Source organism: Primulina tabacum, chromosome 11, assembly GCF_025594145.1.
Source record: "Primulina tabacum isolate GXHZ01 chromosome 11, ASM2559414v2, whole genome shotgun sequence".
NCBI classification, from domain to species: Eukaryota; Viridiplantae; Streptophyta; class Magnoliopsida; order Lamiales; family Gesneriaceae; genus Primulina; species Primulina tabacum.
Window position 1 is genome coordinate 4428180 of NC_134560.1, and position 23694 is coordinate 4451873.

Genomic DNA, 23694 nt, shown 5'->3' on the forward strand with positions numbered 1-23694 from the left:
ATCATTAAGTTAACACATAATATAATACAAATTCAATGACAGCCCATTATATTTTTCTTTTAAAAAAAGAAGAGATTTATTAATCATCAATGAACAATAAATTTCTTAATATAAAAGTAAAATTCGTTTCAAGAAACGAAATCCAGATTCACGGTGCATTAAACGACCACCAAAGTAAGAAATCACAAGGGCCGGTTTCCAATTTGATTCGTTTCTCTTTTCCTAATAGAACACCAAAGATTCAAAGACCCGTTCCTAGTGCTATTTCTTTTCAACCTTCACACTCTTTTTTCTTTGAATCTAAACTACGAATCATATACCGCAACTTCTAATTTTGTTGTTTCTGTTTGTTCGGAGCAAAACAATTTTTCACTTGCACAACTTTTTGAAAATTTTGTGGGGAAAAGTGACCAGTTTCCATATAGAATAGAAGGGAAAAGGGTAGATCTTGATTGCTTGAATCTTTCCCATGGAACAGCTTATAAACTTCATTATAAGACCACCCAGGTGAGAAAAATCAAATCTTTACTGCTTTCGTCTTATCTTTTCAACTCTCTGTCTAGGTTTATTTACACTGCATATATTTATTTATCTGTTGGTCAAGCTTGTTTTTTTTTTTTTTGGCTTTTTTCAAAAACATCAGAGGTTGGTTTTGAGAATATGTTATATGTTGCTGGGTCTGGCTGAAATTAACTACTTTTTATTTGTATTTGATTGGTTATATTAATATTAATATGTTGTTTGATTGGTTTGATCTACTTTTTATTGATGTTGTTCGGATTTGGTGCTTTAATGTTTACATTTGATAATTTTGCTTGCTGAATTGCTAGGTTCAAATTCTATAATACTAACTTTTTTCTGTGTCTCCTTATTTAGTTTTGGAATTTCAAGTCTCGACGATTATTTTAAATGGATTACTTGTCTTTTCGCGAGCTATATGACTTGTGGGCATGGTGGAAAGATTCTGTTTTGTCGAGATACTAACACTGGAAGAAGAACAACGCACAATTTAGACTAGAGTTTAGTTACTTATATTTGAGGAACTTTACTGAGAGCTATGCCAGCAATTAGTATGCTTATTTAAGGAAATGTTTCTGAAGGTGCTAAAGTGTTCACAGGAGTTGTCATGTAGTTCAAAATATTCAATCACAGGATACAATTTTCAACCTAGTGATGTAACTGACATGCCGGTGCTTAACTGGTTGGAAGTCATTCATCATTTAATCTCTAAATACCTTATTTGGCATTCTCAGAATAGTTTTTTGATTGAGTCTATCAACCATTGAACTAAAAATAGAATATATAGTTGGTGGATAAAAACTAGAATATATAGTTGGTGGATAAAAACTTTCTTGGAATGTAGTTTCACCTAATAAAATGTGGGAGAACTTTCCTAAGTGAGAAGAGCCTAGATATAGTGCTGTGCTTATCCACCATTATATTTTTTCACCATCGCATCTCGTGACTGGGAACTGATGAGTAAGAGTAATACCGACTAACCTTCAATTTGTTTTCTGGCAGGGTACAATTAGAACATTATGCTTGAGGGTTATTAGCTAACAGAAAATAACTTATTCCTTGTGATATAAAAACACGCTACATGCTTCAATCATCATTGTACAAGCCTTGGTGATATTAAAATTTCTGCTCTAGATTGAGCAAAAAAATGCATGTCGTGGACTTAACTATGGTCTGTCTGGCTTACTGGTTATTTAAATTTGATGGAACAAGTTAATGAGACAATCTAAGTCATGAAGATGCACCTAGACAAAATAATTGAGCGTGATATGCGCAAGATCTCCTCTACATGCATTATGAAAAATAGTCAACTTTTTTATGGCTAAGAAATTGAGATGTCTTTGTTGCTTTTTAAACAAAACATGATAAATGTTAGAGAATTTTTTGACATGCTTTCTCAACCCATTTTTTGGATTTTGTAGCCATGAGAATAAATTCAGTTATTTATCTGCTTTTTTAATACAGAGCTGAATACAATCCAAAAAATGATTTGTTAGATCAAGAATTTACGCTGAAAGGCAAGTGGTACCAAAGGAAAGATTTGGAGGTGAGACACTATTTACGTGTAGTACTTGGATTCACTTATCTTTTTCTGTCTTATTCTCTCACTAATTCTTTTTTTTTCTTTTTTCTTTTTTCTTTTTTTTTGCAATCTTTGCAACTGTAATGGGTTGTTTTTCAAGTTTCTTATAACTAAAATCCTGTTGAATCAGAAAGGAACACCTGATAATTTTGCACCTTGTAAGTTGCTATATCTATAATCTTTCTTGCACATCTTGTCGTCCATTTTCTTACACCTTGCAAGTTGCTATCTATAATCCTTCTTGTACATCTAGTTGCCCTGAAAATGGATTCCTGAAGCTCATTTAAAGTCCTAAATTTGTTTAGTAGAAAATGGACATGATATGCGTAGGATTCATAGTTGTCAAAAGCGCAAGGCGTAAGCGCTCAGGTATCCTGGGGCTTAAAGCGCAAAGCACATGTAATGCACAATAAATAAAATATTGTAAAAAATAAAAATAAAATCAATTCATTTTAAAAAATATGAAACATGAGATATCAGATATTAAATCATCATCATTTTCATCTTACAAGTATCAAATATTTGAATGTGAGGGCAAATGGCAAAGGCTACAACAATATATTAGGGTTTCTCTTGCTCTATTTTTAATAAATATAGGAGAAATCATACTTGTAGTTGGCGATTTCTCGTCTGTTAGATTTTTTAAATAAAAAAGCTGTTTTTCTATGAAACACAAAAAAACGCAAAAAAACGTGCACTTCATGGAAGGCGCATGCTTTGGAGTGCACTGAAGTGCTGGTTGTGTGATTCGCTAAGTTTTTTGCGCATTTGACAACTATGTAGGATTAGTTATTGGGAGCATTAAATTTTATTCTATTTATTGTTTATTTATACCTTGTTTAATACCTTTAAGTACTGTTTGGTGCGAAGGATAGAACTCCGCTTCCTTGCCTCATCTAACATTTGACTCGAGTTTTATAACAATTGCATTTAAAAATAGTTATGTTATCACATTTTTTAATTTATTTATCCTCATATTATAGATCCTTATCGTCACATCTTGAGAGCAAAACAGAGCTGTTAGAATGCTGTTGGCATAAAAGAGCGATTGTTGTACTGTGTTTCACTTTCTGTTTTTAAATAATGTCTTGAACCACCATTGCTGCTTGGTCTTTGGTGTGGTACTTTTAGTCTTTTAGACCATTAATCACCGGTAAGCTAGCCAACCATAGCGCAAATTGCGCTAGCTATAACCGGACTCCCATCATTTTACTAATATATTGTCAGTGGAATCAAGCATTGTGGCATAGTGTTGGAAAAAATGGATTTTCTACATAATGCTCTCTTTAGGCCACAGGCTTGAATTTCTGGTAATAGACAACTTACATTGACAAAAATTTGAGTTAGAGATATTTTGAACAGTATAAGCAAAAATTTGTTGAATTGGTTCTTCATTTAATATTGGTCTTTCCATTTTTGGGAGTGAGGTCCTCGGTTAACGTGGGATATTTTGCAGCTATCAGTTGAATAGGTATGTCTTTGGCGCCACTCTCAAAATATGTAGTAGAAAATCTTAGTGTCACATCTTACCCGCTGAAGAATTACGATAATTACAAAAATATTGGACTAGTAGAAAAAAGACCCACATGTGTAATGGGAAATGGATCTTGTGCAGGTGGAGCAATTCTTTCATTTTGTGCGAACTTTGATTAACAAATAATTTTTTCAATATAAATTTTTTTAATCTTTCAGGTGATAAATAGCCGAGGAGATGTTCTTCAATGTAGCCATTACAAGCCTATAGTCAGTCCTGAAGGAAATGCACTACCCTGTGTAATTTACTGCCATGGAAATAGGTCAGTAATTCGGGTTAGTGGAAGAAACCTCTGTTTGGACCTGGAAGTTATTGTATCAGTATTCTTGCATGTGGTTGAGTTGCAATCCATGATATTTAAAATAGTGAGTGATTCCTGAGAACTTGTTGGGTATGTTTGGATCAAATTTCTGGTCATTGATATCTTTATTTTGTTAGTTTTTCTTCTGTTTCTTTATCCTTAGTTGACCATCTGGCAAGATTGGTTGCACTTTATTAGGGTTTGATAACTACCGAAGCTGCACATCAAGTGTGAATTTGACTAGCCTGTTTCCTTTCTCTCTACACTTAGTACATGCGACTGTCTGTTTTGATATAGTAGCTAGTTCCGGTATCATGTGATGTGCATGCAGTCATTACCCACATATTAATGTTTAATATTGGGCTTGAGAAATATGATTATAAAATGTACCTGCGCTGCAATGTCCCTGTAATTCAAGGGAAGTAAGGCTTCTACGCTGAATATACGTAAGACCTAGGTATGTGAAGTTAAGATTGTTCACTCTCATATTTTTTGTTTAATATGTGTCTTTCATATTTTTTCAGTGGTTGCCGCACAGATGCCAGTGAAGCTGCCATTATATTGTTACCGTCAAATATTACTGTTTTTACTCTTGATTTCTCTGGTTCTGGACTCTCTGGAGGAGAACACGTCACTCTGGGGTGGAATGAAGTAAGTGGTTACTACCTCATGTCCTGCCATCACATGTTATCTGACCCCGTTGATATGCCCATCTGTTCATCATCTGTCAAGAAATCTTGGACACTAGAAATAACTCCGCAGGAGGAGATATTAAAAAAATGCTTGATAACTTGGAACCTGGAAGTGCAAAAAGTTTCTATCAATTGTAAATCTTTAGCAGCTTGCAAAAGCTTCAAGTTAAAATAAATATGTCCATATTAATTTCTCTGCTCATTTTTTGATTTTATTCTCCAGTCTGATTTCAAATGCTATGCCATATATCCCAGCTATGTTTTACTAGCTTTCAGTAATCGCTAGATTCTAGTCCTGTATTTTAATGATCCAATGTGGTGGTCACTCTGCAGAAGGATGATCTCCAAGCTGTTGTTAAATATCTAAGGGGGGATGGGAATGTTTCCTTGATTGGTTTATGGGGCCGCTCCATGGGTGCTGTTACTAGGTTAGTTTCTCTATTCTTGTCACTCGGTTAGAGTCAAGGTTCTAGAAAGCACTGTGGCGAATTGTCGAGGTCAAGCAAGCGTTAATATTACTGACTTAAAACATACTTAGTTGGAGCTTAAGCGTAAATAGATACTTTAAAATTTAATATAATTTTCTGTATCTTAGGCCAAACAATAGATAAAATTATGGATAAACATAATAAATTTAAGACTAAATTCACAACATTTCAAGTTCAAAAATACAAAATTCGCAAAATTGTAATTATTAATAGTTTCCTACCATAATACCTGATACTAAAAAAGCCCGAGCATTAGTTAACTTTTTTGTCGGATTAAATAACCTTTTCTTCATCAAAATCATCTTCATGTCTCCGATATAAATTCATTTTCGTCGAAGTCCCTAATTGCTTTAGCATTGATATCTTTTATAGGTTGTAAGGTATTGATGAAGTTCTTCATCATTACAGCCTTGAACTATCCAATATTGTTTATTACTAGCATCATTTGGTAGGCCGTAGGCCTTGAACTATCCAATATTGTTTATTACTAGCATCATTTGGTAGTAAACTCTCTAATTTATCCTTCATCATTTGACTGTTCAGCAATCTTGCATTACTATTTTGTTTCATCTTCTTATTCATCAACCCACCCTGCATTTATATTTTTTATTAAATAACATAAATTGTAATATTAATATTAAAACTAAAAAGCGGACACTTTTATTGGATGCTAAACACTCTTAGTATAGTTAACTTATGGCTTGACGGTTCCTTTTTCCGTTTTTGGCCATATCGTTACACTTTTCCCACACTTCACACATTCCACTTAGGCACCAGTTAAGTCCGCATTTTAGAACAATGGTTTGAATTGCAGGTGTGCCATGCTTGGATACATTGTCAAATAATTATGCTTTAAATAGTTATCTTTGGTGGAGGGAACTTCTCTAGAAGCTGTCTCTGTGTATCTGTGTAAAACCAATACCTGATATTACATATGCTGCAAGCTACAAGCTTATATGGAATATAAGACTTGATGGATATCTAATAAAGTCGGGCGGGACTGTTTCATGAATTCCTTATATCAGTGAACTTGAAAGCTGGGTGTTGATGTCTTATGTACGAAGGCATATAAATAATGCTTTCTCTTCATACTGCTTAGAAGGAGCAAAAACAGAAAGGATAGCTTCTCTAGCTGTGTATGCACACATTTTTTTTTTTTGGGGTGGGACATAAACATTGTGTGATTATCGGGGCATCATTTTGCTCCAAGTTTGCAGATGTTCTGTGTCGGTTATAGGACTATGCCAATACTCAATAGACATGACATTCTACTCTTTCAGCTTGATGTATGGAGTTGAGGATCCTTCCATAGCAGGAATGGTGCTAGACAGCCCCTTCTCTGATTTAGTTGACTTGATGATGGAATTGGTTGATACTTACAAAGTTCGTCTTCCCAGATTCACTGTAAGCTACCAATTTATCAACCTAGTTTCAGGTCAATGTTGTATGAACATGAGTCATCGTCTGTTATCCATTCTTTTACTTTGGGCCCAGTCCACTGTTTGTTAAACAGTTTTGTACTTTCTCATTTCCAGGTTAAGTTTGCAATCCAGTATATGCGTAGGGCTATTCAGAAAAAGGCAAAATTTGACATAATGGAGCTCAATGCAATCAAGGTATCCTGAACTGTTATCTTTGATCATGAGTGTACCCTAAGATATTTATGTTCCTTATATTTCTTTAATTTACATGTACGTTGACCCAATCATATAGACTTTCTTCCAACTTCCTCATTATGCTCTTAAGATTGTAGCTTCACTTGGTTTTTATACACATCACGGTGTAGGAAATCTTCCCAAGTTTTCAACACTTTCATGAATATGAGAAATTTTAAAAACAAAGTGTATAATAAATAGCAATGCTCATATTTATGTGTAGAAAAAATTGTTTGTGGTATATAAGTTGTTGCTTGTATATCTGTGTGGGCTGGATTTGGTTACTTATTTATTTATCGATAAACATGGTTTTTAAATATATTTCCACGAATTAATTTTTTATGGATAGTAATATTGTACATGGTGTGCATGTGTTTACATACATGAACACACATTATTTTGTGATTTTTTTGTTCCATGCGGAGATAATTTTCTTTCTTTTTCATGAAATTCTGATTCTGTACTAGTGATATGCATAAAAATTGGTAGCATGCCAATTTTATACACGGTTGAAGGATGACTTGTGTCACTTAACATCCAGACACTATAAATTCGAGTTTTCTAATTCATGGTTGTTAGTCGTCACCAGTAGTGTGTATTTCTTAAGTTTGGTTGCAAAGCACGACCAAGTTTATTTGGATTCAGATCGAGTGACTCACATCAGAATGATCAAATAAAAGTTTAATTTTGGTAAAGGCGAAAGAGGCGATTCCATCTGAGACCATTATGGTGACACCATTTTAGGGTTGACTAACCATGAAGAAAAAAATATATTTTCTTTGAAGTTTATTTAGCTGATACTTGTTTCTATGACTGGTGATTCTTTATCCATTTTTCTGGGTCTTTAGGTTACAACCACTTGTTTGTGTATTTTTTTTAACGAAATTGAGTACTTGCTTATTTTCTAAGTTGCAAAATCTTGCTTTGTACAACCACTTGTTTGTGTACTTTTTTTAACGAAATTGAGTACTTGCTTATTTTCTAGGTTGCAAAATCTTGCTTTGTTCCAGTTCTTTTTGGTCATGCCGTTGATGATGATTTCATACAACCCCATCATTCTGATCGGATATTTGATGCTTATATGGTAATTTCTTTGAGACTGATACATGTCTGTCCATGCTATTTGCCTGTCACAAAATTAAATGAACTATATCCAAGGTAGATGATTTTTTAATAGCCTGTGAAAGCAGATGCCATAATTTTTTCCCTTCATTAAATGCATTTCATTTCAAATGGAGTTTAATTTGATTGTTCAACCTGTCGAATCAGCGTATGTCCAAAACTAGGTACAAGGATAATGTTTTCAGTTATCCTTTTCAAATGTGAGAAAAACACGAGTCTCACCATGGATGACTATTGTTACTATAACGACCATGGTTTCTTTTGTCTTCCCAACACTCGAACACATGACCTCCAGCTTTAAGTATTGTAACGACTATGGGCTACGCTCAATTGGTACTCACACTCTTGGAACCTAGTTACTTAAGCCTAGAGATCCTGGGTTCGAGTGTTAAAAAAGACGAAAAACACTGTCAGAAGTGAGAGAATACTGTGAGTAATGACGCAGGTGAAAGCCCATGAGGGCACGAGTACAAGATTGAGAATAACTCATGGTCGTTCATGTATGCTCTAATTCATTTAACTAAGATTCGCAGTGCCATTAGAAGTGTTTCTGTTATAGGATGCTTCACCACTTTCACTCCAGCTGATGGCTAATCTTTTCCTTATTGTGCAAGATCTGTCTTCCAACTCTGATTGAATTTTCCTCGTTTAATATTTTGATGAATTTTTCTCTCTCGTTATTTAATAAGCGGTAATGATACTAAGTTTTTCATGCGACATGTTTGTGCTATTATCTCGTGTTATTTTTGTGTCCATGCCCTTATATCCGTAAATCTGCAGGGGGACAAAAATATAATCAAATTTGAGGGTGATCACAATTCTCCCCGACCTCAATTTTACTTTGATTCGATTTGTATTTTTTTCAACAATGTATTACAACCTCCAGAGGATGAAATAGAAAGTGCATTTTATAACTTGACTAGAGACTACTTCGGGAAGGTAAATTGATTTCTTTCTTTGACACTATTGATTTTGGCGGTCTTCTAATGGATAAATCTCTGACTAAAGCACAACGTTCATTTATTATCTCCAGAATAGTCTGAGCACTTCTCGTGATGCGGAATATTCTGATGAATTAGTGGGTTCACCTTCTGGTAAACGCTCATATTTTTTTGCTCAGGTTTTTGTGCTTTTCAATCTTATTTTCCTCTTTTCTCAAATAGACACGCTTGCTTGAATTTATTTTTATTCAGGTGCAACAACTAGTAGCACCGAGGATGCCATTAAACAACTTCGATCCAGGAGACCTATGAGTACAATAGTGGTAAGATATATCTCTTTAAAACAGTGACAAATGCGGAAGGAAGATGGGTTACCTTGGCACCATAAAGAGATTAATTATTTGAAATATGTTCATATGGTTTTTCCTTTTGCTCATTCTCCACGCCAAAGCTTTTGGGTAGGGAACCACTAGATATTGTGGTTTTCTTCTGCAATAATCAGTGGCAAATGGCTGATTGCTGTTTTTGTTTTATGCAGGTTCCCGCTGATATTTCATCTAAAAATAATGAACTTGATACGCAGGTATCTCTATAAATTTTAGCACAAATATTAATTGGACATCCCTGGTATAATTTCAAATATCGGGAACACTTTTTGTTGTGCTTTAATATGTACGTACCAGAATGATACCTTTTCTGATTTTTGTGCAATAGATGCAGTTCTTCAGTGCATCTGACTCACCACGATCCTCTGTACTCTCCAGGTGGAAAGTAGGGGATCTGATTCTCATCCATCATCTTCTAGTATGATCAGCTTTGAACTCGCCAATGGCAGCCATTGTTCTCATGCGCCTGCGTCAATTGATGATGATGAATATGTTGAGTATCCTCTCGATACTTTATCAGATTTCCCAAGCAACGTGGAGGAAGAAGAAAGGGTAAAATTCGAATTTTTTTGGGATCAATCTCCTTAGATCCACATGTTTTTCGCCTTGAAATGATATGTTATTTGTTGATTTTCGCCAAATTTTCAGATGTTCATGGAAGCTGTGCTTGAGTCGCTGAAGGACTTGGAGGTTACACACCCTCAACCATCATCCAACGGTGGTAATAAACTCCCAGAACCAGAAACAAAACCAGAACCAGCACTAAAGAATGAACAAGGGGATTCTAACTGGAGCGATTCCATAATAACAGACTCAATTACCACATCAACTGTCAAGGATCACGAACCAGCATCCCAGATGCCACTTCCTAAACGGAGCAAATCAGTATTAGAATCTCCACTGTTTTGCACTCCAATTTCAGCACCAAAGACGGAAGAAACTTCTCCAAGCGACACATCACCATGTAATGGTAATTTACCTGGTGGTGACTTTGTCGATTTTTCAAATGTCTGGGCAAGAAATGATGCTGCACAGCATCCAATGGGACAAGAAACTACTGGGGTGACATCTCGTGGTGATAAAACATCAGGCAGTCAGGGTACATTCGATGCCGACGTGAATGATCAGACGAGAGTCGTTGTTAAAGTTGAGAAGAACCCGACAAGCAATATCATGGATGGCCTGTTACGCCGTTGGGATCTCAATTTCTTCAGGAACAGATGATTATTAGTTCATGATTGAAGAATGCATATATTGAAAGTGTACTGTTAAATTGTAGTGTTGTGAAGTAGTTGGTCTTTAGAGGAGTATACTAAGGAACACGATGAAATAGAAGGATTGTGGTTAAAATGTTGTTGCTGCTGTTGTAACTGTGTACCAAATATTCTTTCCCAGGTTCTGTACAGTTGATAGTTTCTGTCATACGAATCTTTCTTCGTGCTCCTCTTTAGATATGATCCAGTTTGTTGTATAACTCATTGATTTGATTTATGTTAATGGGATGGATTTGAGCGTTCGTGATTCGCAACATGCACAAAAGTATTACATCTCACGTACTCGAATATTTTTTCAAGCTTGCATTAATGTATTGAATTAAATGCTACGGGGAGTTGAACTTGAAATATGCTGAAGTATTATAGCTTGTTATGTTGTGCAATAAAGAATACTGCATAATGCGACTCCAAGATAATCAAGAAATACAAGTGTTGAAAATTCAATTTATACTTTGATGTGCATCGATCGGAACATATCCACCGGTGTAGATAATAAATAGAATACCCTTCGATTTCTATGGTAAAATACTCCAGCAATTAAAGAATGTTGGATCCTTGTGCGATTATTACATCTGTTCTGACTTCGTATCACGGGGTGCTTTTGCATGGAAAATATTGCTCTTTTGCTCATTTTCCGACATTTTTATTGCTGTTTCAACCAATGAGTGCATTGGTATTCGGTGGCGGCATAGGCCAACGGCTCCACAGAAAATGTTGAAACTCTCCAGCTCTGATGTCGTCTCTAGTACAGACTTAAGCTCCCTCTCCATTCCCAAGCTGATAAAACTTTGAGTATTCGTGTAATCATCTCTCATCATCCATATTGCAAGTTCTATTGCATACCTTCTTATGCTTGGAACTTTAATTGATGGATCCTGGTACTTCTTCAGAATCATGAAAAGGCGACGAGCCAGGTCGAATTCTCTTAATCCCGCTTTTTCAAGCATGATTTTCGAGTCTTCAGATGTCATGAGGTTGAAAATACAGCCTGCCGCTCCGGTCATTACTTCTTGCAATTTGTCCTCCTCCTTCATTATGGCCTCAAGAACCTGTAGTAAGTAGGAGAAGTTACAAATTTAGAATCGGTTCTGTATTTACTAAAAGAGTCTAGTGAAGAAAATACCACACCACACAGATACTTACAATAGGCCCTGCAGCAGTTAGATTCTTTAGTTGCTGGTATGAATCTTCTCCACTATAGGCGCATAAATTTCGCACGATTCTTGCTGCATTTATGCGAAGCAATGGAACTTCCAGAGCTTTTATTAGATTCCCGTTTATTCCTAACTTAAGAATCCGTTCGCACGTATCCTGACTCTCCAAAGCCCACATAGCTAATGCTTCTCCGGCAACTGCTCGTACGTTACTTTGATTTGCCGGTAATTCATCATTCAAGAAAATGTTGAACAGTTCCTTAAGCATCCCACCTGTACCTCCAATTATCTTTGTTGCCTCATCTTCTATTGCAAGATTTGTTAAAATTTCGATTCCCAATATTTGCAGCTCCGGTTGTTTTTCTCCATATCTTAATATATCACGGATGTAACTAATTGTGAATACTATCTCTGATATCTCTTTCCTCAGTTGATTGCCTGCAGCACCCGAGGTACTGGACAGCATCTTTAGAACCTGCAATGACCGTTTCACTGTCAAAATTTGAGACGGTGCCGCAGTTGGATTCTTCAGCAGCCGCTCATCTGCGTGAGTGAATTCGATAATCTTTGGCAGCAAACCTCTCGTGTTGCCGATCTTTCCACAGACATCGTGGTCACGAGCTAGTTTCTTCAAAATCTGAAGCCCCAAGTGATTGAACGTCCAAGAACCATAGTTTTCATCGTCAAAGATTATCCTTTTCTCGGAGATTTCATCGGCAGCTTTAGTGTGGCTTCTGCTGACATGTAGCAGGCATGACGTTGACTCCAGAGCACCTGGAATTTCAGCAATTCGTAGCGAGTTTTGCTTTATACCGGCCAATTTTGCTAAAATCTCGGCTGCAGAATACCTGATCTCTTCTTCTTGAGGATCTTTCCAGTTCAACATTTCCACCATCCTCTCCATAACAGATAAATTGATCCCAATCTTCTGAAGTGTGTCCTCAGAAAAACACGGAATGGTCGAAAATTTTCTCAAGATTCGTGCTCCAATCAGCTGCTCATCAGAGGAGCTGGATTCCAACAACTCCATAGCAAATGAAGTCATGTCCATTTTCAGGCCATCAAATATGCTTCCATTCACACATTTCGAATAGGCATCATAGAAAAATCTCCGAATCGAAATCAAACCTGATTCACCCAATTCACACTCCTTATTCACCTGATCCAATATCTTCTGAACACTAACTTTCCATTCCCAATAAGCTTTCTCCAAGAGAAAAAGCAATGCATCAGCCAAAGCCAATGAGTAGAATATGATGAGAGCCGATTTCCGGTTCCTTTTATCGCTATCACTCTTCTCCACTTCCCCATAGTTCCGGTGCACAAGCTTTATCAGGGATAGAACCACACAAGCTGTGGCAGACGCCAGTTGTAGCCAATACAAAAGCTTGCTGACATTTTTTGAATAGAACACCCATTTTCCATAAGGAATAAGAGGAACCTCGGAATTTGTCCACGTTCGACTAGTTATCTTTTTCACACCCCAATCCCTTCTGCTCGCCTGACAAGTTGTCAATGCTAGCTCCCTATTCTGCTGGCTCTTCTTTCCTGAAGGAACAACCGGTCTGCAGGCTGTCTTTGCGGCTTCGATGATATGGTTCGAGCTCAATTTTAGAGCACGAAAACTACTGATCCCGGCATCGGTGATGGACCATGTAGCCTGATGCTGCCATTCAAGCTCGTGACTTCTGCTAAAAATCCTAGCCGCTTCAATCAACAATATCACAGTAATGAACCAGAAGTCTGTTTTATCAAGAGTTATGGCAAAACCCCCGAGCAAAACAACCGTAGCCCATATGAAACTGAGAGTCCCAATCCCTGAGGCTGCCTTTTCCAGCACTGCAAGGCGGAGGGCAAAAAGCGTAAGCTTTTTTTCAGGAGCTCGAATAGACGGCCGGTTTACAGACACCGAATTTGCGGAGCTGCAGGTTTGTGTACCCAGCTCGCTAAAAGTACATGGCTCGAATCTTGTGGGACTAACGATCTCTGCATCTCTGAGCTTTCTTTCAAGCTCAGAGATCGGCAGATGGACGCTGTCATCATCTTTAGGTGATGGCTTAGGATCCATCGAATATTTGAGTTGCAAGATGCAGATAATATGAAGTTTGTACTAGGTTCTTGTTTGAATGAAGCAGTGTTAGGTAGGCTATATGATCATTAGCTTCATTTTATCACAAACATGTCTCTCAAAGGCTGCTTATTTCTTTACATTTATCATCCTAACTATTTATATCACGTGTAAAACATATCAAAACAATATATATATATATATATATATATATATATATATATATATGGCTTAGGGACAAAGAAATTAGTTAGATTGCGTGGGTTTTTATTTCTTTTTTTTTTGTTGGGAAGTTAGATTTTTTTTTTATTCATTTGTCTTTGTTCGGCGATGCTATTCTTTTCACAGAATTGTACATTTTAATGTGCCAATTGGATTTTTACACATATATAATATTGGAGCCAAAAGCCTGTTTCCTTTACATCCTCGTTTCTCAACCACTCTTGGTTGGATTCCTAAGACGGTCATTTTTGGTGTTCCATGCCCCAAAAAAAGAATTTGGACCTTATTTTTTTAAAAAAATATTACTTTAAAGGATAAAAGGAATCAATTTTGAAGTCATTGATCCAATGCCCATAAAATATGACCTCCTCACTTTTTTCTTTTTCTTTTTTGAAAAAGTTGATTAGGATTTGTATACTATAATTATTAATGTTAATCAATCGATCACCTATGTACTCTTTCTCTATTATAATAATAATGACGGTGATAATGTCAATCTTGGATTAGATTAAAATAAACATGGATTAGGTTAGCTATAAGTCGTCGATTAGATTTCTTCGAATTGATTGTTGAATATTGAGTAATTTTTGGGATTAAGGCATCATTTTTTTGCATTTTGAATGTTTTTGCAATGTGTGTAAGAAGGGCAAGTTAGCTGGTCTTGGCTTGCAAGGATTGAATAAATACCTCCAAGTCTTTTTTTGTGAACAGTGAAGTTAAAGTTTGCTTTGTTATTCGTTGGAATTTGTTGCTTTCTTCGGGCGCAAGAGTATTTGTTACGTCCCAATTTGAATGTTCTATTTTCAATTTCATAATGTTTTGTTTTCTCCCTTGAAAAAATCAAGTTTTTTTTTTTTTTTTTTATGTTTGATCAATAATACCATTTACTTTTCACTTTAATACGGTGATATGGAATCTTCGATTATATTGGTCAATTCATGAATTAATAATGTTTAGTTTTTTTATAGAAAAAAAATTGACAAAAAATACTTTTTTAATTAAGTTTCAACTTTTATGTATTCGTCAAACAGATATTGTTTTTTTGAAATTATTTCTTCCGATGAAATCACCGGCGACAAATAATAACATATAAACCCGCAAGTCCGCAACCGCGTGCGGATATGTATTGCACGCTTTCTGGTAAAGTTAAGGAACCTTTGTTTGGCGGAAATTCTTTACATAAAAATTTGTAACATATTGGAAAAAACACAATGATTAATATACATATTATATTACATATTTTCTATAAATATTTTAGCATAAAATATTTAACAAATTTATGCATTAATATTTTTTATGACGTAAAAACTCACACGTAGTAGATAAACTCCGAATTAATACAATAACAGATCACGCTACGGACGTAAAGCATACTAGTCATAGATTCTTAAACATAATGGTCCACAACGTGCACGGTCACGTTCTTGCACCAAATATTTTAAAAAAATATTATTTAACAATAATTATTTTATTTCATCAAATATAATTTATAAAATATCGCTACTTAATTACTGTATATCAATTCATTCTCATGTTATTACTATTTAAACAAATTAAAGAACATTAAATTATAAATTATTTAAAAAAAATAAATAATAATTGCTAAATTGTCGTCTCGGCCCAATCCAGAGATGTTAGATTGAAATATTTAAAATGAGTTTATAATGACTTACAATGGATTTTTATAATAACTTGGGTTAATCATTGTCGTAAAGCGACGACGAATACGAAGTAGTTGTTATAGGAGCCCATTGTGCAGTCATGCAGGCGCGGGCCCGAGCTCGGTACGTGAAAAGATTGATGCAACAATCATTTATTATATTCATCATCATCTTCATTCTCATCGGATATTCAATTTCATCATCATCTACATACCTGTCGGAAGATTGAATATTCATACCCTACCAAAATATCATATTACAATATATAATTGTTTTTTTTTTTCCAAATTTGAATTATTTCGAATAAGATGTAAATATTTACTAAATTATCGAGAACAATAAAAAAAATTAAAAAAAAAATTAGTAAATTAAACATTATAGAAAAAATAAAAAAATATTATAAATAATTTATTATAACATCGTTATCTTAGAAAAATAAGATCAATTTTATACTAATAATTGTCTTGGTTTCATCCATCTAATATCATTCAACAACAAAAACATATTCATAACCGAAAACTCATATATCTCCAATATCGGGGTCAGATATTGGATTATCTGTCGGGAACAGAATAAATTATCAACCATAAGCTGAAGATCCCACTCATTCAAACAAATTGTTGATTAAACTGGTTCAGGTATCCTTAGTTCATTACAAATTTAGAATATAGAAAAGAACACCGACTTGTATAAGATGCTTTGTTAAAATTTCAATTCACTTGAGATGTTTGGTAAACCAATCCAACATGTCAGAGTGCGCCTCTTCTGCACTCTTCACGGAATGCTCATCTTCTTCCTTGTACCTCACAGACCATCCATGCGCAACTCCAGGAAATATCTTCACGAAGCAGTTGATCTGAAGACAAAGATTACCATTATTTCATGTGTTTCAATTATAACTGAACGTTGTTTCGGATAGTCAAGTGGTACACAAACCATTCAGCTCAGGTTTGTAAAGATTGACGAAGACAAATTTGAATTTAAATCAAGAAAGTGTTCACAAGTGAGTGTAAAATTGAAATGTGTAATCCAACTGAGTTGATCACCTCAGGCTTAGCTTTCAAAGCAGTTTCGAATTGTTTCACAAGCTCTGGTGGAGACATCTGGTCGATCTCAGCTCCAAGAATCGAAAGCGGAACCTTAACTCCTGAGGATTATTTTAACATGATTCAAATAAAGGAGCAAGTACTGGTGTAAGTGTTTCAGTTTGGTTTCACCACTGATAGCCAAATAACACATACGGATCCACAATGGATTATATTCAAGAGAGATAAAAAGTCCAGGTATAAACTTATAATAACGAAAGTTTCAGGTATAATTTACTGATTAATGTAACTTTGCAGTTTGCCCCCCTCTCATGCCTGCGATTAGGTCTTTGATTAGCTTACACTATACTTGGAAACTTTAAAATTTAGTACCTTGCATATCTTCTACAGTTACCAAAGAAGGATGTAGCAGCACTCCAGCTTGTATAAACTCGCACTTCGCAAGTTCCACAACCACCTTGGCTGAAGCCAAAATAAGAGTTGATTTTACAAATTCCAACGTTGAAATAAGAGCAATGTTAGTTTAGACAGTGGATAGGAGCCAATTCACCTCCCCAACAGAAGCCTGCCGCAGCAATCTTGGTTATGCCATTGCTTTTAAGAGCTTCAATAACTGGCTTTGCATCCTCAAATCCTTGACCCTATCAAGCCAACGCTATAATATTTAGAGATAAAAGCCATGATAATGCCAGATAATCAATAATTAAGTAAATTTTCAGAGGACAGCTAACTGATTATGTAACGGGAATAAATGAAAACTCACAGGCCCGTGATCTTTAATCCAAACAAAGATAGGTCTATCAACATTATCAGATACAAATGGATCTCCCCTAAAAAAATCTGGGACGACGGTATAAAACCCAGCCTCAGCAACTTTGTCCGCAAGTTTCCTTCAAGACAGATCATAGCTATATGAGTACCGTATGAAATTCAAGATTTTAAATTTATATAATAACATAGCAGCTAAACAAAAGTGTAGCTGTGCAAGCAGTTATTTCAAACTAAACATAAGATAGTATGCAGTTGGTTGAATTTTCTTGAATTCCTTGATATCAAATAGTTTATGTTATCCTTAATTTTCCGTCAAGTTTCACTAATTTAAATCAAAGTCATTTATGGTCTTTGTTCAACATTTGCCAAACTATCTTTTATGACAAACGTTGTGTGCGACAGACCAACACAGGAAAATGTTGGTAGGGGAATCATGTTCCTTGTCATTTGTCAAACGCTCACGTCCACCGCCAATTCGGACACCCCTCATTGGCACTAAAACAATCGTTTTCGCTACGCTTGGAATGCATTTAAGCCCTCCGCACATGCTAAAACGCGAATTGCCATATAAAAGATCAACGGCTGTTTACCCGTGTTTTGTCAAATAGAGATACTTGCCATTTTATTACATGAGGATATGAAGCTTGCATCAATGTGCATTTATTGATCGTAAAGAATGAGCAGAAGTAGATTTGTTGTTTACAAGCATCCCTATTTATCTAATGTGTTTACAATCAATTAACTGTCATCTAACTATCTAACTAACTATTAACTTAATATATTTGATATACCCCCCTCAAGATGTACTATAAATGTTTTTAATAGACATCTTGGAAAGTAAAGTCGATAGGGTAGTAGATGATAGTGGTTTTGTGAACATGTCTACAAGTTGGGAGTTAGAACGAACGGGTAGTAGCTTGATAGAGCCATCTAGGACTCGTCCACGAACGAAGTGGCAATCTATTTCGATGTGCTTGGTCCTTTCATGGAAAACGGGATTAGTGGCAATATGAATTGCTGATTGATTGTCGCAAAACAAGGTTGCTGGAGAAGTTGGCGATATATGGAAGTCACGCAGTAGGTGAATGAGCCATAAAATTTCACTGGTGGTGCTGGCCAAAGCTCGATACTCGGCTTCAGTAGATGATCTGGATATGGTGGCTTGCTTCTTTGCCTACCAAGATATCAAGGAATCACCCAGGAAAACACAATAGTCTGTCACAGATTTTCTTGTATCAGAACAAGAGGCCCAATCAGCGTCGGAGAATGCTCGCAATTGGGTGGACGATGATGCAGAGAAGAATATCCCTTGGCTAGGAGCTGATTTGAGATAACGCAAAATGAGTTGCACAGCCTGTAGATGTGTTGTACGGGGATGAGATACATACTGACTAAGTTTGTGGACGGCAAACGTAATGTCCGGACGCGATATTGTGAGGTAAAGAAGTCGTCCAATTAGACGACGATATTGTGAGATGTCCTCCAGCAGCTCACCATCAGTATTGTTTAGGCAGATGTGTGGTTCCATTGGTGTTGAAACCGGTTTGCTGGCGAGAAATCCGGTATCCTCCAATAGCTTCAGAGTATAGTGTCGCTGGGAGAGACAAATACCTTGTTGTGACCTTGCTATTTCTAGACCAAGAAAGTATTTAACGGAACCTAAATCTTTGAGTTTGAACTGTCCTTGAAGGAATGTTTTTAAGGATTGTATAAGATGCGGAGATGGCCCTGCAATAATAATATCATCCACATATACAAGCAAGGCAATGAAAGAGGGTCCTGCTCCTTTTGTGAACAGCGTATGATCAGATTGGGATTGGGCAAATCCGGATTTAAGTAATGCTTGGGAAAACTTGGTATACCACTGCCTAGAAGCTTGACGAAGGCCATAGATCGATTTATGAAGTTTGCACACAAGTTTCTGGGATGAATTGCTATGTGGAACTTGTGTGGTGTATCCAAGAGGTAAATCCATAAAGACTTCCTCCGATAGATCGCCATTGAGAAAGGCATTGTTCACGTCCAACTGAACAAGGTTCCAATTTTGACTTGCTGCTAATGCTAATAAAACTTTGACAGTGGCTAACTTGGCCACGGGTGAAAATGTTTCAAAGAAATCCACACCCTCCTGTTGAGTGAACCCCTTGGCTACAAGGCGGGCCTTGTATCTTTCCACCGAGCCATTTGATGCATATTTAATCTTGTAAACCCATCGACATCCGATGGAATGTTTCCCCGGAGGTAGTGGAACAACTGACCATGTTTTGTTAGCTTCCATAGCGTCTAGCTCATCCTGCATCGCTTCTTGCCACTGGGGAAGATTGACAGCTTGATGAAAATATTGTGGTTCAAACTGTGAAGAGACATTGAGTATCATGTGGCGATATGGATGAGACAGTGAATCATAAGAAATATAAGAGCTCAAAGGATATGATGATTTAGAGGGCAAAGGATTATTCAACTTCATTAAGTTGCAATGATAATCACGGAGATACGAGGGAGGTTGTGTATGTCTGCATGATGTTCGATGAGGTACCATTACTGGTTGATCAGGAGCACGGAGCTATGAAGAAGAATCGGTGCTTGAATCGGTTAATTGTGGAGCCTCAACTGATGTTGGATTGGTGGTGTCTATGTTTGGTGAGTCCAATGACAGAACCATACTTGGAAATGGATCAATGTTGACAGGCGAATTAATTGACATAAATGGGAATGTGCCTTCATGAAATATGACGTCCCGAGACACAAAAACTTCTTGGCTCTGGATGTCAAGCATTCTATAACCTTTAATACCTGGAGGGTAACCCAGGAAAACGCAAGCACGAGCACGGGGTGACAGCTTGTCACGATTGGCAGCAAGAGTAGAAGCAAATGCGAGGCAGCCAAATGTGCGCAATGAAGAGTAGTCAAATGGTTTCTGGTGTAAGAGTTCATAAGGTGCCTTCTTTTGAGTTGTGGGAAATGGTATTCGATTAATCAAGAAAGTGGCTGTCAATATACATTCTCCCCAAAACTTAGCAGGCACATGCGATTGAAAGAACAGAGCTCTAGCAACATTAAGAAGATGCTGATGCTTCCTTTATACTACTGAGTTTTGTTGTGGTGTTTGCACACACGAGAGTTGATGCATTATTCCCCTTTCAAGGAATAATTCTGTGAACGCAAGCTCTTTTGCGTTGTCAGTTCGAAAAGCTTTGATTTTCTTGAGGAATTGAGTTTCAACCATAATGCAAAACTTTGACGCAAACTTATGTGCATCTGACTTGTGTTGAAGTAGAAACACCCACGTAAATCGTGTACAATCATCTACCAACGTTAAGAAATAACGTTGGTTATTTTGTGTTGAAACATGGTACGGCCCCCATATATCACAATGCACAAGATCGAAAGGAGAAGCAGACATATTATTGTGAGATACAAAAGTTAGTCTTCTTTGTTTAGCTAATGGACAAATGAAGCAAGTTTTACACTTATCAGAATTGTGTGTACTGCAGTGTAAGCGATCCTTTAGAGCATCCAAGACTATAGCAGACGGGTGTCCGAGGCGACTATGCCATGTTTCCATCGATATCTGATTGACAGTAGCCTTGTGAATGCCTGAACTTGTGTCAAGAACATAGAGTCCGTCTATTTTCTTACCCTTGCCAATCGTCTTCCTCGTCATTTCCTCCTGAATAACGAACGAGTTATGATAAAAACTGATCATTGACTTAGCAGTAGTAAGAAGAGAACTGACAGATAATAGATTGAACTTGAAGCCCGGTATAAACAAAACATCCTCAAGAATTAAGGAATCACCAATTCTAACGTCGCCATAGAACTTAACTTCGATCGTTGTGTGATTAGGCAAAGTAACTGTGGACCCAATAACTGGTTGAAGCGATTTAAACAAACGTGCATTGGAACAAATGTGTCTTGATGCACCAGAATCAACAACCCAATACGAAGGAGAAGATAGATAAACACATACCTGTGGTGTGAGCATTATTTGATCCAGTCTCATGCCCAGTGTGTTTGTCAATAGAAGAAAGATGTTGATCAAACATTATCTTTAACTGGTTCAATTGATCGGTATTAAAACTGTGGAATAGATTCTGAGATGACTCAACATTGACATTATTATTACCCGATGAATCATGTAATCCAGAAATCTGATTTGCAATGACCATATTTGGTCTAGTGATGTTGTTTCCACGAGACTTAAACCCTGGGGGATACCCATGAATCTTATAACATGTCTCTAGTGTATGCCCATGGACATTGCATTTAGTGCAAAAAGGTCGTTCTCGGGGAAATCTTGTTGGCCCTCGCACATGAGCTTGTTTTTGTGACTGATCAGTCCTCAATGCACATGCCATGTTGCCTGGTGTAAATGCCATGTTTCCTGGAGAGTTATGTGCTAGAAGTTGGGACCCAATTGCTCTTTGACGTTTTTCTTGAACTACCAACGAGAAAACACGATTGATAGGGGGCAGTGGGTCAAGTAACAGAACTTGACTTCGAATTTGGGCAAAAGAATCATTGAGGCCCATAAGAAAGGTCATGACATAATCCATCTGAAAGTGTGCGTCCAACTTCTTAACCCCCTCACAAGTGCACCGACCACAGCCACACATTGGACGGAAATTATTCAATTCTTCCCAAAGAGCTTTAAGTTTCGTAAAATATACGCTTACAGATTGCTGTTCTTGACGCAAGTTGATTAGATCACGTCGCAATTGGAATATTCTGGGCCCGTTGCTTTGTTGAAATCGTTCTTTGAGATCTTCCTAGATGTTAGCCGCAGACTCAGAGAACAAAACGCTTGCGGAAATTTCTTTGGATACAGAATTCATGATCCAAGAAATTACTATGTTATTGTTTCGAGTCCAAAAATTCAGAAGATTTGAATCTGCCTCCGACGGTTTGATGATCGTTCCGTCAACAAAACCGAACTTGTTCTTGACAGAAAGCGCAATTTTCATGGCTCTGCTCCAGGATGAATAGTTGTCTCCCGTAAGTGACTGTGATACCAAGGTGAGACCTGGATTATCTGAGTGATGCAAGAAATATGGGCTCAGGGGATCGTCAATGGCAGACTGACCAATTGAGCGAGAAGCCTCGGATGAATTTCCAGGAGCCATGGATCCTTCAATTCAAAATTACCAGGCGAAAAAGAAGAAAGAAAATCGAGACGAAAGTACCAGAAATCAATGCACCAATCTCAATCTATGAATTTGTGCGGAAGTTCATGCTCTGATACCATATTACATGAGGATATGAAGCTTGCATCAATGTGCATTTATTGATCGTAAAGAATGAGCAGAAGTAGATTTGTTGTTTACAAGCATCCCTATTTATCTAATGTGTTTACAATCAATTAACTGTCATCTAACTATCTAACTAACTATTAACTTAATATATTTGATACATTTTTATATCAGATGACGTAAAACCCAATTCACTCATTTCCTCCATTTCAAGATATTAATGGATAAAGGGATTAAGGACTGCATAAATCTTTAATTAAACACCAGATCTTAATACTGAATTAAGCATAAAAAAGGGTACATCTCAGGTTTTTTTTTTTAAATAATGAGACGAATGGGTAATAGAGAGAAGCAGCACCTCAATTTAGGAGCCTCATATCCTACATAAAGCAACGAGCGAAATATTAAAAGAGGGAACAAACTAAATTACAAGACTATCGTTTACGATTGAAAAAGAAAGAAAAACGAATTCTGAATACATATCGCACATTTGTATTTATACCCATAAAATCCAAGAAGAAAAATTGAAACTTTGCAGCAGCCCATGATAAAAAGTTTCAAGAAAGTGCACATACCATGAACATCAGCAATTAATACCACTGAAAGCTTAGAATCAGCAGGGCCATTGATATAGCAGTTGAGGCCTCCAAGTTCTTTCACATAGCCTATTCCGCTACTGGAATCTAGAGTTGGTGGGTTCTCACAGCACTGCTTCCCTGCCATTTTTTAATCTTTTTTCTCCTCTCCTCTTCTCCTTCTCCTCGAGCAAATAAATATTTGGTTTTACCCAATCTATAATGCGTTTTTGGGTGACCTCGGATGGTGGGGTGCAAAAAATCTTAAAAAAAAATTCCGAACATTAATTAGGATATTTTATTTTGGTGAAGACAAATAGACAACATATGATTCACGTTCCTGGTGTTTTCGTTTACATTTTAAAAAATAAGTCCTGCTCCACGCCGATCTTTCATTTAAAATAAAATAAAACAAAACAAAATAAAATAGGTTGTCTGTCATCAATATTTAGAT

The 23694-nt window shown here is 36.5% G+C and overlaps 3 protein-coding genes across 5 annotated transcripts; 1 reads left to right on the forward strand and 2 right to left on the reverse strand.

The window, feature by feature from the left end:
- Positions 1 to 123: 123 nt before the first annotated feature.
- On the forward strand, positions 124 to 10737 carry LOC142517996 (uncharacterized). 2 transcript variants are annotated; one of them, XM_075620562.1, is made up of 15 exons: positions 125 to 507; positions 1984 to 2065; positions 3558 to 3716; positions 3794 to 3897; positions 4461 to 4587; positions 4962 to 5056; positions 6397 to 6520; positions 6652 to 6732; positions 7757 to 7855; positions 8674 to 8832; positions 8927 to 8987; positions 9087 to 9157; positions 9373 to 9417; positions 9599 to 9772; positions 9869 to 10737. In XM_075620562.1, the coding sequence occupies exons 3-15, from the start codon at positions 3702 to 3704 to the stop codon at positions 10442 to 10444; spliced, it is 1731 nt and encodes a 576-aa protein (XP_075476677.1). In that variant the 5' UTR covers positions 125 to 507; positions 1984 to 2065; positions 3558 to 3701; the 3' UTR covers positions 10445 to 10737. The 2 variants fall into 2 exon arrangements, with proteins under 2 accessions (XP_075476676.1, XP_075476677.1); XM_075620561.1 differs by lacking the exon at positions 3558 to 3716 and having other exon boundaries at positions 124 to 507.
- A 225-nt stretch (positions 10738 to 10962) lies between these two features.
- LOC142517995 (uncharacterized) lies at positions 10963 to 13856 on the reverse strand. Its single transcript, XM_075620559.1, has 2 exons — positions 11638 to 13856; positions 10963 to 11543 (listed from the first exon to the last, which is right to left on the reverse strand). The coding sequence occupies exons 1-2, from the start codon at positions 13714 to 13716 to the stop codon at positions 11061 to 11063; spliced, it is 2562 nt and encodes an 853-aa protein (XP_075476674.1). The 5' UTR covers positions 13717 to 13856; the 3' UTR covers positions 10963 to 11060.
- A 2230-nt stretch (positions 13857 to 16086) lies between these two features.
- Positions 16087 to 23511, reverse strand: LOC142519093 (endo-1,3;1,4-beta-D-glucanase-like). Of its 2 annotated transcripts, XM_075621998.1 has the most exons (8): positions 23241 to 23511; positions 23024 to 23045; positions 17409 to 17535; positions 17196 to 17286; positions 17018 to 17107; positions 16646 to 16746; positions 16288 to 16455; positions 16087 to 16248 (listed from the first exon to the last, which is right to left on the reverse strand). In XM_075621998.1, exons 1-7 carry the CDS (start codon positions 23386 to 23388, stop codon positions 16315 to 16317), a joined length of 720 nt encoding a protein of 239 aa, XP_075478113.1. In that variant the 5' UTR covers positions 23389 to 23511; the 3' UTR covers positions 16087 to 16248; positions 16288 to 16314. The 2 variants fall into 2 exon arrangements, with proteins under 2 accessions (XP_075478113.1, XP_075478112.1); XM_075621997.1 differs by having other exon boundaries at positions 16087 to 16455; positions 23241 to 23507.
- Positions 23512 to 23694: the final 183 nt, after the last annotated feature.

Excerpts from the sequence above, each read along its gene's own strand:
- LOC142517996 (XM_075620561.1), top strand. The coding sequence starts at position 470 with ATGGAACAGCTTATAAACTTCATTATAAGACCACCCAG. Across the intron at positions 5,057-6,396 it reads TCCATGGGTGCTGTTACTAG|CTTGATGTATGGAGTTGAGG; the intron begins GTTAGTTTCTCT and ends CTACTCTTTCAG. Across the intron at positions 9,773-9,868 it reads ACGTGGAGGAAGAAGAAAGG|ATGTTCATGGAAGCTGTGCT; the intron begins GTAAAATTCGAA and ends CCAAATTTTCAG.
- LOC142517995 (XM_075620559.1), bottom strand. The coding sequence starts at position 13,716 with ATGGATCCTAAGCCATCACCTAAAGATGATGACAGCGTCCATCTGCCG. Across the intron at positions 11,544-11,637 it reads TAACTGCTGCAGGGCCTATT|GTTCTTGAGGCCATAATGAA; the intron begins GTAAGTATCTGT and ends TACTTACTACAG.
- LOC142519093 (XM_075621998.1), bottom strand. The coding sequence starts at position 23,388 with ATGGCAGGGAAGCAGTGCTGTGAGAACCCACCAACTCTAGATTCCAGT. Across the intron at positions 17,108-17,195 it reads GGCAGGCTTCTGTTGGGGAG|CCAAGGTGGTTGTGGAACTT; the intron begins GTGAATTGGCTC and ends TTTTGGCTTCAG. Across the intron at positions 16,456-16,645 it reads CTTTGAAAGCTAAGCCTGAG|ATCAACTGCTTCGTGAAGAT; the intron begins GTGATCAACTCA and ends CTTTGTCTTCAG.